At 41.0% G+C, this 15,575-nt stretch overlaps 1 protein-coding gene across 1 annotated transcript in view; it reads right to left on the reverse strand.

Moving 5' to 3' along the window:
• The window catches only part of DEPDC1B (DEP domain containing 1B), a 676,814-nt gene that overhangs the window by 408,615 nt on the left and 252,624 nt on the right, over positions 1–15,575 (reverse strand). The window contains exon 4 of the mRNA XM_044063811.1: positions 11,228–11,355. Coding sequence (XP_043919746.1) covers positions 11,228–11,355 — 128 coding nt within the window. The remainder of the gene's footprint in view (positions 1–11,227; positions 11,356–15,575) is intronic.

A 15,575-nucleotide genomic window follows, 5' to 3' on the forward strand; every position in this document is an offset into this window, starting at 1 on the left:
ATTTTACTTTGATGAAAGTGTTTAACCTGAAAAATAAACTTGTGTCTACTAGTCCTACTGGTGAATTTGTGGTTTTTAGTTTTTATTTTCACCAGTTTGCTACAATTGTTTGGTTTTAGTTCAGTTTTTTAGCTTTGGACTGATGAACTCTGTGGATTCTATAGGCCTGCCTGCAGATGTTGGATTTGGGCAGTCTGTAGAGATTCTAGAACTTAAAAAAGATGTGGCAGAGCTCAGAAGTGAGTTGGCCCGTTTTATCGAGCTTTTTTCTTCAAAAATGACTTTGTGTTGTCTACGGAGCTTGGCCCTGATGCTAAGGGAAGCTCTGAGGGAACTTCAAGTGTTTCTGGCAGTCAAATGGTTAATGTGGATGGAATTTGCGAGCGTTCAGGTAGAGGGTGCCATGATGTCATCACTGAAGCCGTTGTTCATTCTGAACAGCCTGCTGTTACTTCAGAGCGTTTTTTTGCCTTCTGTACCAGATAAAAATCCGGTTTCTACAGTAAATTCTGCTTTGGAGCGTTCGAATACCAATGGAGTGGTATATTTTGGAAAGGATGTGGAGACCATACAGACGAGTGCACAGGATTCATTATCCAGGACTGGGAACAGTAAAACAGGTACTGTGTGTCATTCTGTACACAAAGGGAGGTTTGAAGCCGAAGTTTCGGCTTCTAATAGACAAACTGGTCCTTCTGTTGTTGTTTCCAGTTCATCTAAGGCCTTAGGAGAGGCTAATTCTAAGTTACATTTTTTTTAAATCAAAAGTTAAATTTTTCAGGAGGCAACTGGGGCGAAAGTCACAGTGAGCCGAAAAGGAAACAAGATACGAACTATACATCCATCAGTGACATGATTTTTGGGTTTGAGAAAAAACTTTACAAACTCAAGACTTTGCAGATGGAAATGTTTTATTTTAATGAATGTATTAAATTGAAGGTGGTTCCTCAGGGACTACGTGTTTTTAAATTTCCCTTTGGGTTATACTACAACATGGATATGGTGCAAGATTTCACTAACCTGTTTGATAACTGGGGTATTGAATTGCTTAACAAAGTGTTGGTTTTTCAGGAACAAATGAAGGTTAAATTACTTAAAGAAGTGGAAATACTTAACAAGGACATTTTGGAAGATTTACTATTTCCTCAGTATGAGGAATTGTATTCCAAAGTCCTTGAGAGGGTTGAAAAAAAGTGTAACACAATTTCAGAAAAGGAAACTTAATAGGGATGTTCAACAATATAAATCCAATACAGTATACCCCACAGACAGGCTTTTTATTGATAGTTATGGTCAAGAAAATGTGCCAGGGAGTTTCAAATTTCAAAGAGGTGGAGATTTTTCAGATGGTTATTCAGAGGTTACTGGGAATACCACTCCCTTTGAGCAACCATTTAATGAAGGTTTTCATGTAGAAGAGGATTTTCCCACCCTAAGATGCTCGGAAAGAATAGCGAACAGACAACTAGGAGTCCAACAATATTACAATTACGATTACCCTGCCCGCAGGGGTTCATACCACAAGGGAAGAGGCAGGGGCAGGTATTAGATGGGAATTCCTTCCATTCCGATATCATCTGTACCTCTAAAGGATTTAATATTTACAACTATACAGAGTTATTTCTGAAGAATATTTCTCACTTTTTTCTAAAGGGTTTAAATTTGTTCCTGCTAAGACACCAGATATAGCAGAAGTATTACTTGATATTCACCTGTTTACTAGGAAAATTAATTTTCGATTGCTGTTTCCTAAAAACAATATTGGTAATATTAAGCATAAATCTATGGCCTTGAGAAAAATATGTTCAACCCTCCCTTGCACCCTTTGGTAGCTAGTTTTGAGAATGTGGTTAAACAAGAGTTGTACCAACTTTAGGCTAATAACAATAAGTTCTACTTCAATTTGAGTTCTAAAGAGAAAGAACTACTTTTTTCTTTAAAACATGACAGAAGTATCCACATAATGACCCCAGACAAGGGGGGGGGGGTTGTAATTTTCAACAGTGAAGACTATAAAAATCTTATTCAAGGTATTTTGTTTCAGGAGGAAAGCTATTTGCAGGTATCCAAGAATCAGATTAATATTTCCTACCGGCGTATTGATGGGTTTTTGGAAGAATATTTACTAGAACAAAGGATCAGTCAGGAAGTTTACTCTTTTCTATTAAATAATTTTCCCAAAGTACCAAGTATATTTGGCATCCCTAAGATCCACAAAGATGTTTTGTCACCCCCATTTAGGCCTATTGTGGCAGCAGGGGGGGTCTTAAACACACAGTTTGGCAGTCTTTGTGGATCAGATGGTTAAGCATGTAGTTGAGAGTATGCCACATCTTGTGAAAGATTCTTGGGACATTCTGGGACAGATTAAGCAAGATTTATGGAATCCTGATCTGATTTTTTTGAGAACAGATGTACAAGATTTATTCTCCTGTATTCCTAGAGAGGAAGGTTTGGATTATTTTGAAAAATTGCTGTTTGATCATTCTAGTTTATCTCCAGAGCGTGTACAGCTTGTTTGTGAAATTATGGCCTTGATTTTAGATAACAACTATAATTTTTTGAAGGGCAATATTTCCAACAAACCAAAGGAGTTGCTATGGGGGCAGCTTGTGCCCCCGTTTATGCAAACCTTGTTTTATTAGGGTGGGAGAAAGAGTTTATTTTTGAAAGTAGGTTTCATTTGGATATTTTGTTTTACAGCAGGTACCTGGACGATATTTTTATTTTATGGAAGGGTACCAAGGAAAGTATTGCTGGTTTTGTTGAATATCTAAATGGCACTACCCATTATTTGAAATTTACTTATGAGTATAATGAGAAAGAAATTAACTATCTTGATACCACCATCATTAAAGATGTGTGTTGTTTTAGATCCAAGGTGTATAGAAAGAAAGCTTTTTGTAATTCCTACCTCCATTTCCAAAGTCACCACCCACTATACCAGAAAAAAAGTATTGTCAAGGGACATGCAATCAGAATTTCTAGAATGACTTCCCATCTTGAGGACGTCATTAAAGAATTCAGTGACCAGAGAAACATGTTTCTGGAGAGAGATTATCCACTAGAATTTGTAGAGGGTATTTTACAAGAGGTTTTGAGAGAGTGGGGTTCTAAATATGAACCTCTACTAGGTAGAGGTCTTTCTAAAACCAAAAATTGTGAAACAGAGAGTTCTACCCATAACTTCTCCCAGGCATGTGTGGTGCAATATAGTACACATTATAATGACATCAGAAATATACTTTGTAAGAATTGGAACATTTTTAGGGGTGACCCTAATATTTTACAAGCAGTGGGTGAACAGCCTATTTTTTGTACTAAAGTGGGCCGCAACTTGAAACTTACCTTGGAGGGTAACATGAGCAATAGTAGTGAAAAAATGAATGAATTCACCAAAGCCTGTGGTTGTTGTACACAGTGTAGATATATACTATCGGCTGCTAGTTTGAAACTTGATAATATCAACCAGAACACAGTGTTTTTCAAAAAAGGTAACTGTCAGACTAGCAAAATAGTTTATCTGGCAAAGTCTAATTCCTGCCCTGAGTTTTATGTTGGGAAAACTGAGAGGGCTCTCAGGTCCAGGATATCCAGGATATATGAACACTTATATGACATTAAGAATTCAAAAGAAACCAATGCCTTATTTAGGCATAGTAAAATATGTGTTAATTTCTCTGGATTTAAGTTTGGGATATTAGAGACCATTGAAATAAACCCCAGGGGTGGCAACTGGAAAAACACTTTAAACAAGAGGGAACTGATGTGGCAGCTTCGTTTGGCAGCTAATCTGTGTCCAGGATTAAATGATTTTATATCTATCTTGCCTGCTTTAAAAGAAAGAGCGGAAAGGGTTTAATTTTATATAATTTCTTTACAGAAATGTATTTTATTGTATTTTTAGTGTTTATAGTGTATGCCTTTAAGGTATTAATTTATTCAAGAGATCTTTTGTTTGACTGGTGGGATTCCTCACCTATCTTGTGACAGTGTAGTATATTTAAATCCAAATGACTGTTTGTATATTGCTCTGAGGAATTCAATTTTACTTTGATGAAAGCGCTTAATCTGAAAAATAAACTTGTGTCTACTAGCCCTACTGGTGAATTTGTGGTTTTTAAGTGAGGAGTGGAAACAATACAGCCTGGGTGGGATCCTGTCCACTTTTAAGGCATCACCAGATAACCATTTCCAGCTAGCTACATGAGATTGTTTATTGCTGGCTTTTCTGGCATCCAATGTGTGCAGCATATCCTTTGTAAACATGTGCCTGGATGGGATGATGGCTAAATCACCCATCCTGCCATACCTCAACATCCACAACTTGGGATGCAACAGTGACCCCCTGTTTTGGGATGCCAGATATAACCACTGTGGCAGCAAGAGGGGTTCCTCTCTGGCAAGGTTTGGACAGAGGGAGAACCAATGCTGTCTTGGCCAAAAGGGTACTATTAGAATCACCCCTGATCTTTTGCAGTACCTTGGGGTGAGTGGACTAGAAAGGACAGCATAAAGAAATAGATATGCCCACGAAATGGAAAAAGGTGCATTTTGCCCATACCTCCCTGCCTGGGAATCCTGATGCAATAGTTTCCTAGCTGTCTGTTTCCTGGAGGAGCAAAGTGATCCATCTCTAGCATATCCTAGTTGTAGACTAGATCCAAAAATACTTCTTTTTTTACCATCCATTCAGATTTAGAGCATAATCTGTCTACCTAACTGCTGCCCTGGATGGGAATGTACTGGGCAGCTGGTGTAATTTCTATCTCCTGGGCCAGTTCCCAAACTTGCATGGACAGTGTGCACTGGAGGTAGGTTCCAAAAAGCTTAGTAGAGTACAAAGCATTCATCAGACTGTGACAAGGAAGACCTGAAGATGGCTCTGACAGAACAGGAGGTAGGAGTAGGTTCCAACAAGCTTGGTTGAGTACAAAGCATTTATCACACTGTGACAAAGAAGACCTGAAGATGGCTCTGATAGAGTCTCCTTTATACCACTGAGTTCTAACTTCTGTGAATGCCCCATACTCAGCTGTTACATCGCCAGTCCATCAGGTTGGCCTGAAGCCAGATTTTCAGATACGTACCCTGTTGGGGGATTTTCTTATTTTCGTAGTGAAGTGCTATCTGTAGATGTTGGTGCATAAAGTTAACAATTATCTGAGGTGTAGGAAAGAGATTCTGCTCATGGATTTTCAATTTTTGTCTGTATTGCCTTGTTTCAGGAAGAAGGTGAAAGCTTTGGTATTTGGGCTAGCCTTTGGTCTCCTACAGGCAGAAGCCCCAAGAATTAGTACTGCAACACTTAACTGCACAGAACATCTTTACTATTACAATGATCTCTAGTGAAAGATCTTCTGTTATGGCAAGTACCTTCCAAACAACTATACTATCTTCACTAGGAAGTGCCATTGAAATAGTCAATCATAACCACTGAGCAGATTATCAAGCACACCAAAAAGTGTTTACACACCAAAAGTGGACAGTTACACATCCTCTGTAGCACAGATGTGACAAAACCTGTCATAATTCTGACTGTACTAACTTCTTTTTGACTGCTTCATGAAGATGCATACTCTAAAATGAGGCAGATTCTAAAATACCTTGTGCAAAAATATTTCTGAAATATGCTGCAGATGTAAATGCTTCCCTACTGGAGCATGACCTTATTATATCTTTTACATTTCACAGCAAAATGTAATACAGTGTCAACCTTTAGAGAAACCTTGCCCACTGAACAAGAAGCCTTATTTCCCTTTCTTGAATTAAGCAAAAGCTGATCCATTTTTAACTGTAAATGTTGACCATCATTTTAGTAGTTTTTAGTAAAATATTAGCTTATGAATAAACTGAACAAGAGTCTCTCCTGGCCAATTTTGGTGAGAAAGAGGGATTTACCTTCAATGACACTCTTCAGTGAAACATCAAGCAATGAGATCTACTCTTTACAAGTCAAGTCATTCCACCAGATGTAACAATGTGTGGAGTTAAGTTATTTTTCTTACAAATATTTTAACTCAACTTTGTCTACCTCTGCACCAGTAGGCACAGTGAAGTTCATTGACAGGGGTGTCCTCTTTCCCCTTTGATATCTGTATTATATTTAGAACTATTGACACAGAAAATAAGGGACTCAGAAATTCAAAATGTAATTGGTATGGTAGTCAAGAAAAGTTGCCTGTATTTGCAGATGATATTATTTTATACTTGATAAAATCAGAAAGGGACATTTCAGTTGTGGAACATTCTGAGACAGTTTAAAGTCTTTTCTGAATACAAAATGAATGAAGATAAAACAAAGGAAAGCTGTAAACTACGTACCCCACACATGAATTCGTTCAGCAATACCCATATTTACAGGGACACGGTAAAATGAAGTACTTAGGAATATGGATTAAAAAGGATTCTATTATGGCAGCTAAGGATATGTGGGAAGAAATGAAATAAAAGATAATACAAAAAAAGTGATAAACTGGAAGCTCTGTTTTATGGGTATGGATACCAGCAGTGAAAATATTTTTAGTCCTTTTAGTTTTATATACAGGTCAGGCATATTTTTTATCAACCAGAAGAGAAGTCGTGGATAATTATTAATAAAGAGTTGAGAGATTTTATCTAGGAGGGAAAGAGTTGGTAGGGTAGCCTAATGGTTAAGGTGTTTGCCTTACAAACACAAGGTGCAGGGTTTGAGTCTCACACGGAATAATTGGCTAGGCTTAAATGGCTCACAAGGGCAGTTAGCTTAGTACTAATCTATGAAACTATGAAGAGGGCAAGAGTCAAGTGAAATAAATTGATCAGTCCAACAGAACAAGGTGGTTTGGAATTAGCTGATTTGAAGGGGTATTTCAGAACTACATAATTAACGCTCCTATACATAGCTCAAGCAGAAAGCTATAATTCAAAGTGAAAAGGGATGATGATGAAATTGAGGAAGACCAAGGAACAATGAGAGACTGGGATTTTTGATGCAGATCCCTATAGAAAATAACAATAGCCATATAGAATATTATATTCATATAGTAGCGAAAAGTATTCTAAGAGCTAAGCCAATAAGGGAATGGAGAAAGGAGATGCTGCCAGTATGGATGACTGCAATTAGGGATACAGACAATAGGCAAGAGAGGCTGGAATTTAATGGAGAAAACTAGCAAAGGAACCAAGGTATTAGGGGCAAATAGGGAGAGAAAGATAATAGCATAGGAATAGGTCCAGAACTCATTCTGGCTGCAAGCTAGAGATGGCCCTCCCTATCAAGTATTGATATTAGAGCATAGGCAAAAAGAAAGAAAGAATGGATCTTCCGCAAAAAACACAGCACTGGTTGAGTGCATGGTGAACAAGTCCTTTCCTGGGACTTCCCACTTATATGCAATATAATGAAATACCTGAGCAACCTGTTGCAATATAATGAAATACCTGAGCAACCTGTTTCCAGTGATGAACCAAGATAATCCGACAGGGAAAATGAGTTGGTAACAACTGAAAGATGTGCTTTAAGGCCGATTCACAAAACTGAACAGTCTCTTTATAAAGATGGAAATACCTGATTCCTCACTCTTTGTGCACCACATTTGTATAGTGTTGCCTGCATTGAGCTGAAGGTGTCCTGGCTGAAAAAAAACGTCCTGGACTGTAGTAAGGTGTCGGCATACTGCTTTCATCTCTTTTGGGTTGATGTAACATGACTTCTGTTGAAACTAGTTCTTCAGCATTGGTAGGCTGATAAAGCGGTCTGCCAAGCAAAAACTGTGGTGTTAGATATACTCTGGATGTTGGAAGTAAAGTCATTCCCATGGATAAGGTTCCCATGTATACATACCCACCATTGTAATTCCTTCTGTAGTAAGGGAAAGGATATGTTATATGTAAGTCAATCTGTAGATTGAGTCCATATATTTCTAAGATGCTGCTGTCTCTCATTTTTAATCTTGTATGAGGTACTAGGAAAATGCGAGAAAACATTTATCAGAATTCTCAGAACATGGCTTGTTCTGAGGATTGCTGCTGCTGACAGAATTCCATCAGAACTAACTCAAAATCCATTTACTTGTCCAGAGTTTGAAATACTCGTCAACACACAGCAGCTACTCCTACAAATATTACTGATACTGAAGGTGTCAGAGAAGGTTTTTTTGTAATGTATTGCTATTATTAGAGACTGGAACAATACAAGTCTGTTCAAGTTTTACTGACATTTTCCATTTATCTTTGCTGTGTCAATGAATTAAGCAATTGTTCAGATAAAGAAAGACAGACACGTTTTGCTTTCTCAGATGTGCAAATACTGGAGGTAAACACTTCATAAACATTCTGGGGCTTTGAATAGCCCATATGGCAATACTGAAAACTGAAATTTTACTTTGTTATCTGGAATAGTAGACATTTTTTTGTCAGAAGGGCTCACTAGACTATGATAATATTTTTTTTTTTTTTTTATCAACGGCAGTCATGTAAAGAGTCTGTTTTGTGAAAGAAAGTTTTCAAAGTTACTACTATAAATGAGTTTGGATCTGAAAAGCTTAAAACTGGTCTTTTTTAAAAGGACCTAAAATAATATGACATAAAAACATTAACCTGTTCAACTTGAAGGTACGCTTGTACTGTTTTCGTTAACACAAACTGATCCAGAAACTAACATTTGTTGCATTTGATGCTGGGTGTACATCTGCAAGTTACTGTTTCCGAATAAATTCTATTGAATAACTTTACTAAACTGTTTAAAAAGTTATGGTTTCTACTAATACGTAGAAAGAGGGTTCTAAGACTTGCCTCCCCAGGTAACTGAGGAGATAGCAATCATTTTTTAAGATCTTTGGTTGCATCTACCTTTTCATAAAGGATTTGAAATGTAACTGGCATACTTTCCTTTAAACTCCCCTGATAAAATAACTGAGAAGGAATCTCCTTCAAAATGGTTTCCTTACCTGTAGTTAAAATTTTTTTGGCACGGAAGAATAGGAGGCATGTATCCATCTTTAAATAAAGATCTACTTTTACCTTTCTTGATGAACATTTTCATGATATACTTGTTGACCAAACACCAACAACTCGTGTGTCTGTGGTATATTCAGTAATTTAGCTCAAACGTGCATTGCAAGACCATGCAATAAGCCATGTTGGCCTACAAATACTACCCTCGACATGGTAACTCTTGTAGAAACATCCCAAGTATATGCACATTTCACTCAATTAACTCCTATTTTGTCACTGGTAGCAACCAGCTTATCTACTCCATAACACTGCTGCTAGGAACACCAGAAACAAGTCTTGCTAAACCTGCTCTGAAATGGAACTTTGATAAGAAACCATGGGATCTAAAAAAGTTTAGTGCTCTAACAGATAAGGTGCCAAGTGTGTGCAAATTTTTATTATATTTATCTAATAACCTATAATCAAGAGATGGTAAGGGTGAAAGTCAACTTTCCCAGTATGGTTAGACAGTGTTAAGAAAGACAGTTGTGAGGTCTGCCTTATGAGAATTATTTTTATTTAAACCAGCCTTCTTGGTGTGAGTATGTAACTGACAATTTACTTTTTAAAATACCCTTAACAGTACAGTGAATTAGGGACACTATCCACGTGGCATCAAGAAGCCTCCTTGTCCCTTTTCAACAAAATACATATTCCCTAAAGATCAACTGAAAAAAAGTAAAATCTCCAGTGTATTTAGAAAGAAAAACTTTTTCTTTAGTACAAGTTAAAAGCCCAACAGGAAGAAATCTCCTTAACTGAACACATTTAGAAGGAAAATTAACCTGTATCACATAAATACCTTCCTTTTTTACTAGTAGAATCAAGAGTTTTACTTTCCTTTCTACCTTGTTGGTCTCTGCTCTGCCCACAAATTAACATCAGTCCAAAGATACTGATGCAGGTTCCTGCTATTTCAGTACAGTTTCCTGCACTATATATTGAAATACTCCCTTGCTAAGGGGTTACTATAAAAGGAAGGCTGATTTAAGACAGGAGCAGAATTACATGCAGCTACTTACAGCCTGATCGAGTGCTGCAAAAGTGCTAGGCTCAGCCAATGTTAAGGTCCCTGAATTTGTCATAATTACAGGGAACAAAACATGTGTACCAATGACGGTGCTGCTAAGGTGTTACTTAATTTTGCAAGAGTCGTTTGATTGTTACCTTCATCAGAATTACAGATGGAAGTGCTAGATTCTTACACTTGCATTTATTAGCTGCTTCCTTTTTCAGCTCAGCTTTGCCGAGATTCATTACCACTTTAGCCTTTTTCCCCAGTTTCTTAACACACTATACAGCCTCCATTTCTTTAAAGAAAGAAAATTAAAAAAAAGAAAAGAAAAAAAAATATATATATATAACAGTGGAGATATTCGGGTAAGGCAAGTCTACTATAATAAAGATGCTGTCTTAATCATCTCTCTGAGGATCTGAAAAAAAAAAATGAATAGTCAAAAAGCTTGTGGTTCTATGCTGATAATTTCGTATCAGAGTCGGACAGTTTTATTAGTGCTTTATGTGCTGACCAAGGAAAGCTGGAGCAAGACTTGCATTAATCTTCTCAGGAACAAAGGCATAACTAATGAAAACTCTGACCAAGAAAGACTCAAAAATGTTCCAATTTACTGTTAGTCATCATGCCCGAAAATTACCTGAAAATTGTCAGGAATCCGATAAAGAGTTCTCCTCTTCCAACAGCATGACTGTGACTCACTAAACTCTACACTCTGATATAAGAGCAAAAATACATAATCCCACTATCAAAACAACTAGACTTACCGTTATGAAAGTGGTCTGTAAAAAGTTAACAAAGAAGAAAACATCTGATTACTGAAATAAGAAGCATCTGCTAAACATAAACAAATACTGAAATAAGCTCAAAAAATCCCAGCAGTAATCAGTGCAGGAGAAAGATTGTCACTGTCGCTATGCAGTGGTGTTTTCTAGCTAATCCCATCATTAAACCTTTTAACAGCAACTGAAAATGCAATCTACTACATGACGCAGGAAGCCACATGTCAAGTGAAGGGACAAACATGGGGACTTATCTCCAACCGCTGCTACAAGCACCATGGAGCTTGATATTACACAAAATGGTTTAAATGGCAGTAGCTTCTTAAGCAGTTTGGTTAATAATTGTATTTACAGAGTACCTATTTTTTTTCATTGCGGTTTTTCAAATAGTATAGGAAACAAAACAACACAGCTGTTGTTAAAGTACTACAAGGAAAATATTCTTCATACATACTGAGATAGTGTCATAGACTTCCATATCTGCTCTATAGTCGATTCTGAGAGTTCTCTACGACGTACAAGTCTGCATTCTGGCACCTCTCCAATTGCAATACTATGTCTTTTCCACCAGGTGTCAGAATCCTAGAAAGACAGGACAAAAATTTTTGAAAATCCAAGAAAGAATATTGTAAATGTAAAACACAGTTTGGTAACACAAGCTGGAAAAAAGGCTGTATCTGAAAAGAAACAGTTTCATTTCCTGCAACAAAAGGATGAAAATGTTAAGAAATTAGAAGTTATGTACTCACCATAACGTTCCATCTGAGTAGGTGTATTCATTTGTCTGCAACCTGTGGATTATGGATCCGATATCGGATCCGAACTGGCATGGTTTTCCAGCTATGGATCCGAGCTCTCAGCTCCTCCCCTCACCCATAATGCCCTGCTCTCCCTACATGACCTCAGATCGAGTTTGCCAACAGCATGAATACCCTGAAAAGGGTAACACATAATATCCAGGAAACTGAAAAAGGCCAGGGGGATAGGAGGGCGGGATGGTTGCAGACAAATGAATACACCTACTCAGATGGAACGTTATGGTGAGTACATAACTTCTAAATCTGAAGTAGGAGATTCATTTGTCTGCAACCTGTGGGACAGAGTCCCCAGCTACCTGAATCTTGGGCGGCCATCATGGAAGGATATTCCGGAGCACCGCGGAGCCAAAGGATGCTCTACCCCTAGATGTAATATCCAACTTGTAGTGGGAAATAAAGGTATGAGATGAAGCCCAAGTGGCTGCTGAACAAATATCATCTAGAGGAATCCTAGCCTTAAAGGCCGCCGAGGTAGAAACTGACCGGGTTGAATGGGCATGTACACCCTCCGGTGCAGGCCTTCCAGAAGCTTGATAAGCCAATAAGATGCACTGTGTAATCCAGCGAGATAATGAGACTTTAGAAATTGGCTTGCCCAAATTAAATTTAGCAAAGGAAATAAACAACTGGTTGGATTGCCTATGACCAGCCGTCCTGTTTAGATAAAATCTAAGTTGCCTGTGAACATCTAAGGAATGAAGCTTGTATTCACCTTTGTTTTGATATTTAGGAAAGAAAACAGGGAGGTTAATGGATTGATTAATGTTTGCTTCAGAAGCTACCTTAGGAAGAAAGGACGGGTTGGTCCTGAGGTATACATGGTCCGGATGAAAGACCAAGTAAGGAGGCTTGGCTGATAAGGCTTGAAGTTCTGAGACTCTCTTGGCCGAGGTAATGGCTACTAGAAAGGCCGTCTTGAAAGATAAAAATTTCAGATCTACCGTAGCCGCCGGTTCGAAGGGGGGAGCGGTCAAGGCCTGGAGGACCAAAGAAAGGTCCCAAAGAGGAACCACTTGCTTTACAGGGGGCCTGAGAAGGAAAGTACCTTTTAGGAAAATCTTACACAATTTGGCAGACATCAGTGGACTGGAGTCATGACCAATATGATAATGAGAAATTGCCGCAAGTTGTACTTTGACCGTGGAACTGCTGGCACCATCATTAAAAAGAGTGGTTAAGAAGTCAAGCACCAGAGGAAGGGGAACTGTGAAGGGGTTTAGGCCTTGCCGCTCCGCCCACAAGGAGAACCGTTTCCACTTGCTGCGGTAAACTTTCCTAGTGGATGGTTTATGAGCCGCCACCAGGATGGCCTTAACAGGGGACGAAATACCGGGAGTCCTGATCAGGACTGGAACTGGAGCAGCCAAGCGGTCAGCCTCAGGTTGTCCAGATTCGGGGGTGATAAGCGGGATGGATGAGATATCAGATCCGGAATGGGATCTAGAATCCAAGGAGGATTCACTGAGTGAGACCTTAGGAAAGGGAACCAGATCTGTCGATGCCAAAATGGGGCAATGAGAATCATTCTGCACCCCAACCGAGAGGCTTTCTGAAGAACTTGGAGCATCAGAGGCAAGGGGGGGTAAGCATAAAGAAGACCGGGTGGCCAAGCATGCACCAGAGCGCCTCTTGGGGTACCTCCGGGAGGAGGTATTAGAGCAAAAAACTGTCGCACTTGGTGTTTGAGGGAGACGCAAAAAGATCGCAACAAGGAGTTCCCCACCGTGCGAAGATGCGTTCCGCTACCTGAGTATTGAGAGACCACTCGTAAGGGGTGAGAATGGTGCAACTGAGTTTGTCCGCAAGGATGTTGGACCGACCCGGAATATGCGTTGCTATGAGAAAGCGGTTGGTGGAGATTGCCCATTCCCACACTCTCATGGCTTCTCGACAAAGAGGGTAAGACCTGGTTCCTCCTTGCTTGTTGATATACCAGACAACAGACATGTTGTCCGATTGAATCGCAATTGTTCCCAAGGGAAGAAAGGTCTGAAGTGCTAGCAACGCTAAGAGCACTGCTCTCATCTCTAGAACGTTGATATGCAGTAAGATCTCTGAATCGTTCCACGTGCCTTGGACCGTCCGGCCTGCAAAATGCCCCCCACCCGAGGTGGGAGGCGTCCGTGGTCACCGTGGCGAGAGGGGGAGAAGCACAAAAGGGGCGGCCTCCGTGGAGATCTGGAGAGTGTAGCCACCACAGGAGGGACCGCTTGCAAGCCTTGCTGATCGCAATGGGATGATGCATAGGAAGAGCAAGATACGACCACTGAACTAGGAGTGTCCATTGAAGGATGCGCATATTGAACCTGGCGAGAGGAAGAAGCGCTATTGCTGCCGCCATGGACCCTAGGGCCCTCAGGACCAACTCCGCCGGAACTGAGCTTGAGTGGAGAATGGCCCACACCTGGAGCTGCAGATTTTGAATTCTGTCCACAGTGAGGAAGGCTCTTAATCTCCTTGTGTCTAACCTGGCACCTATAAAATCTATGAACTGCGTGGGTGCTAGGTTGGATTTTTCTGTGTTTACTGTGATGCCCAGACGGGGAGCAAGATGGAGAAAGGAGTCTCACGCCAATAGTAGTAGATGCCTTGTTGAGGCGGTGAGAAGCCAGTCGTCCAGGTAGGGAAAGACCTGCACCCCCTGAAGCCGCAGGTGGGCCGCTACCACTGCTAATACTTTGGTGAACACCCTGGGGGCTGTGGTGAGACCAAAGGGAAGGACCCGGAATTGGTAGTGACTGGCTCCCAGCCAGAAGCGGAGAAACCTCCTGGAGCGCCTGTCCATTAGTATATGGTAGTACGCATCCTTGAGGTCTATGGAGCACATCCAGTGATTTTCTCCCAGAAGGGGGAGAATAGACTGCAACGTAACCATTCGGAATTTCTCTTTGGGAACTGTCAGGTTCAAGAGTGAAAGGTCTAAAATTGGTCTTAGATCCCCCGTCTTTTTTGGCACTAAAAAGAACCTGGAGTAGAACCCTGATCCGATCTGGTCTGGGGGGATGGGCTGGATGGCTCTTTTCTTTAGCAGACGGACAATTTCTGCCAAAGCGGCCTCCCACTGACCGGGTGGAACGTCGGGGAGGGACTTCAATTTTGGCATGTGACGAAATGGGATACGGTATCCTCTGGATATGATTTGGAGGACCCAGCGGTCTGATGTTATGGACTCCCATGCCGCTAGGTGCTCCGAAAAACGTCCCCCGACTGCCTCCAGAGTGGAGCAGCCGGGCAACCCTTCAGGGCTGCTGCGCGGGCCGTTCAGAGAAGGGTTCTCTGGACCCAAAGTTCCTGGGAGCCCCTCTGCCCCTGGGGCAGCGTCCTCCCTGTCCTCCTCTGCCACGGAAGGACTGGTTGTCCGGAGCGGGCTGGGATTGCTGCGACTTCCGGAACCACATCTTCTTCTGGCCCTTTTGGTTCCTAGAATAGGGCCTCTGGGGCACAGAGAAGTGGATTCCGACGGCAGACAGCGTCTTCCCGTCCTTTTCGATCTGGGTCAAGGTATCGCGAACAGTTTTGCCAAAGAGGGCAGAACCATCGAAGGGGGCGTTCGCAAATGATGCCTTGAAGGGCTCCGTGAAATCGCAATGACGGAGCCAGGCCTGACGTTTAGTGACCAGGCCTGCCCCTGCGGCTCTAGCGGCACCTTCCGTAGCGTGGGACAGTAACCGCATAGCGGTATTAGTGACGGACCTGAGAGTGGCCATACGGGTGGAGTGCAAGTCTTTGTCCTCCTCCGACATGGACTCTGGGGGGGATGCAGCGTATTCTTTAATAAGATCGCGCTGCATCCTAATCACATGTGCCAGGTAGTTCAGCGCTCTTACTGAAAAGGTCGCTGAACTAAACATCCGCTTCCCCAAGCGGTCCATCATCCGAGACTCCTTGCTCGGGGGATGGACTGAGGGACTCTCCTGAGCAAGTTCCCTCTTGGTGGCAGCCGCCGTCAACATGGCATCTACTGGAGGCCCCTTACTCCAATGG

This window comes from Protopterus annectens, chromosome 2.part2, assembly GCF_019279795.1.
Source record: "Protopterus annectens isolate FY-2018-M chromosome 2.part2, PAN1.0, whole genome shotgun sequence".
NCBI lineage: Eukaryota > Metazoa > Chordata > Ceratodontiformes > Protopteridae > Protopterus > Protopterus annectens.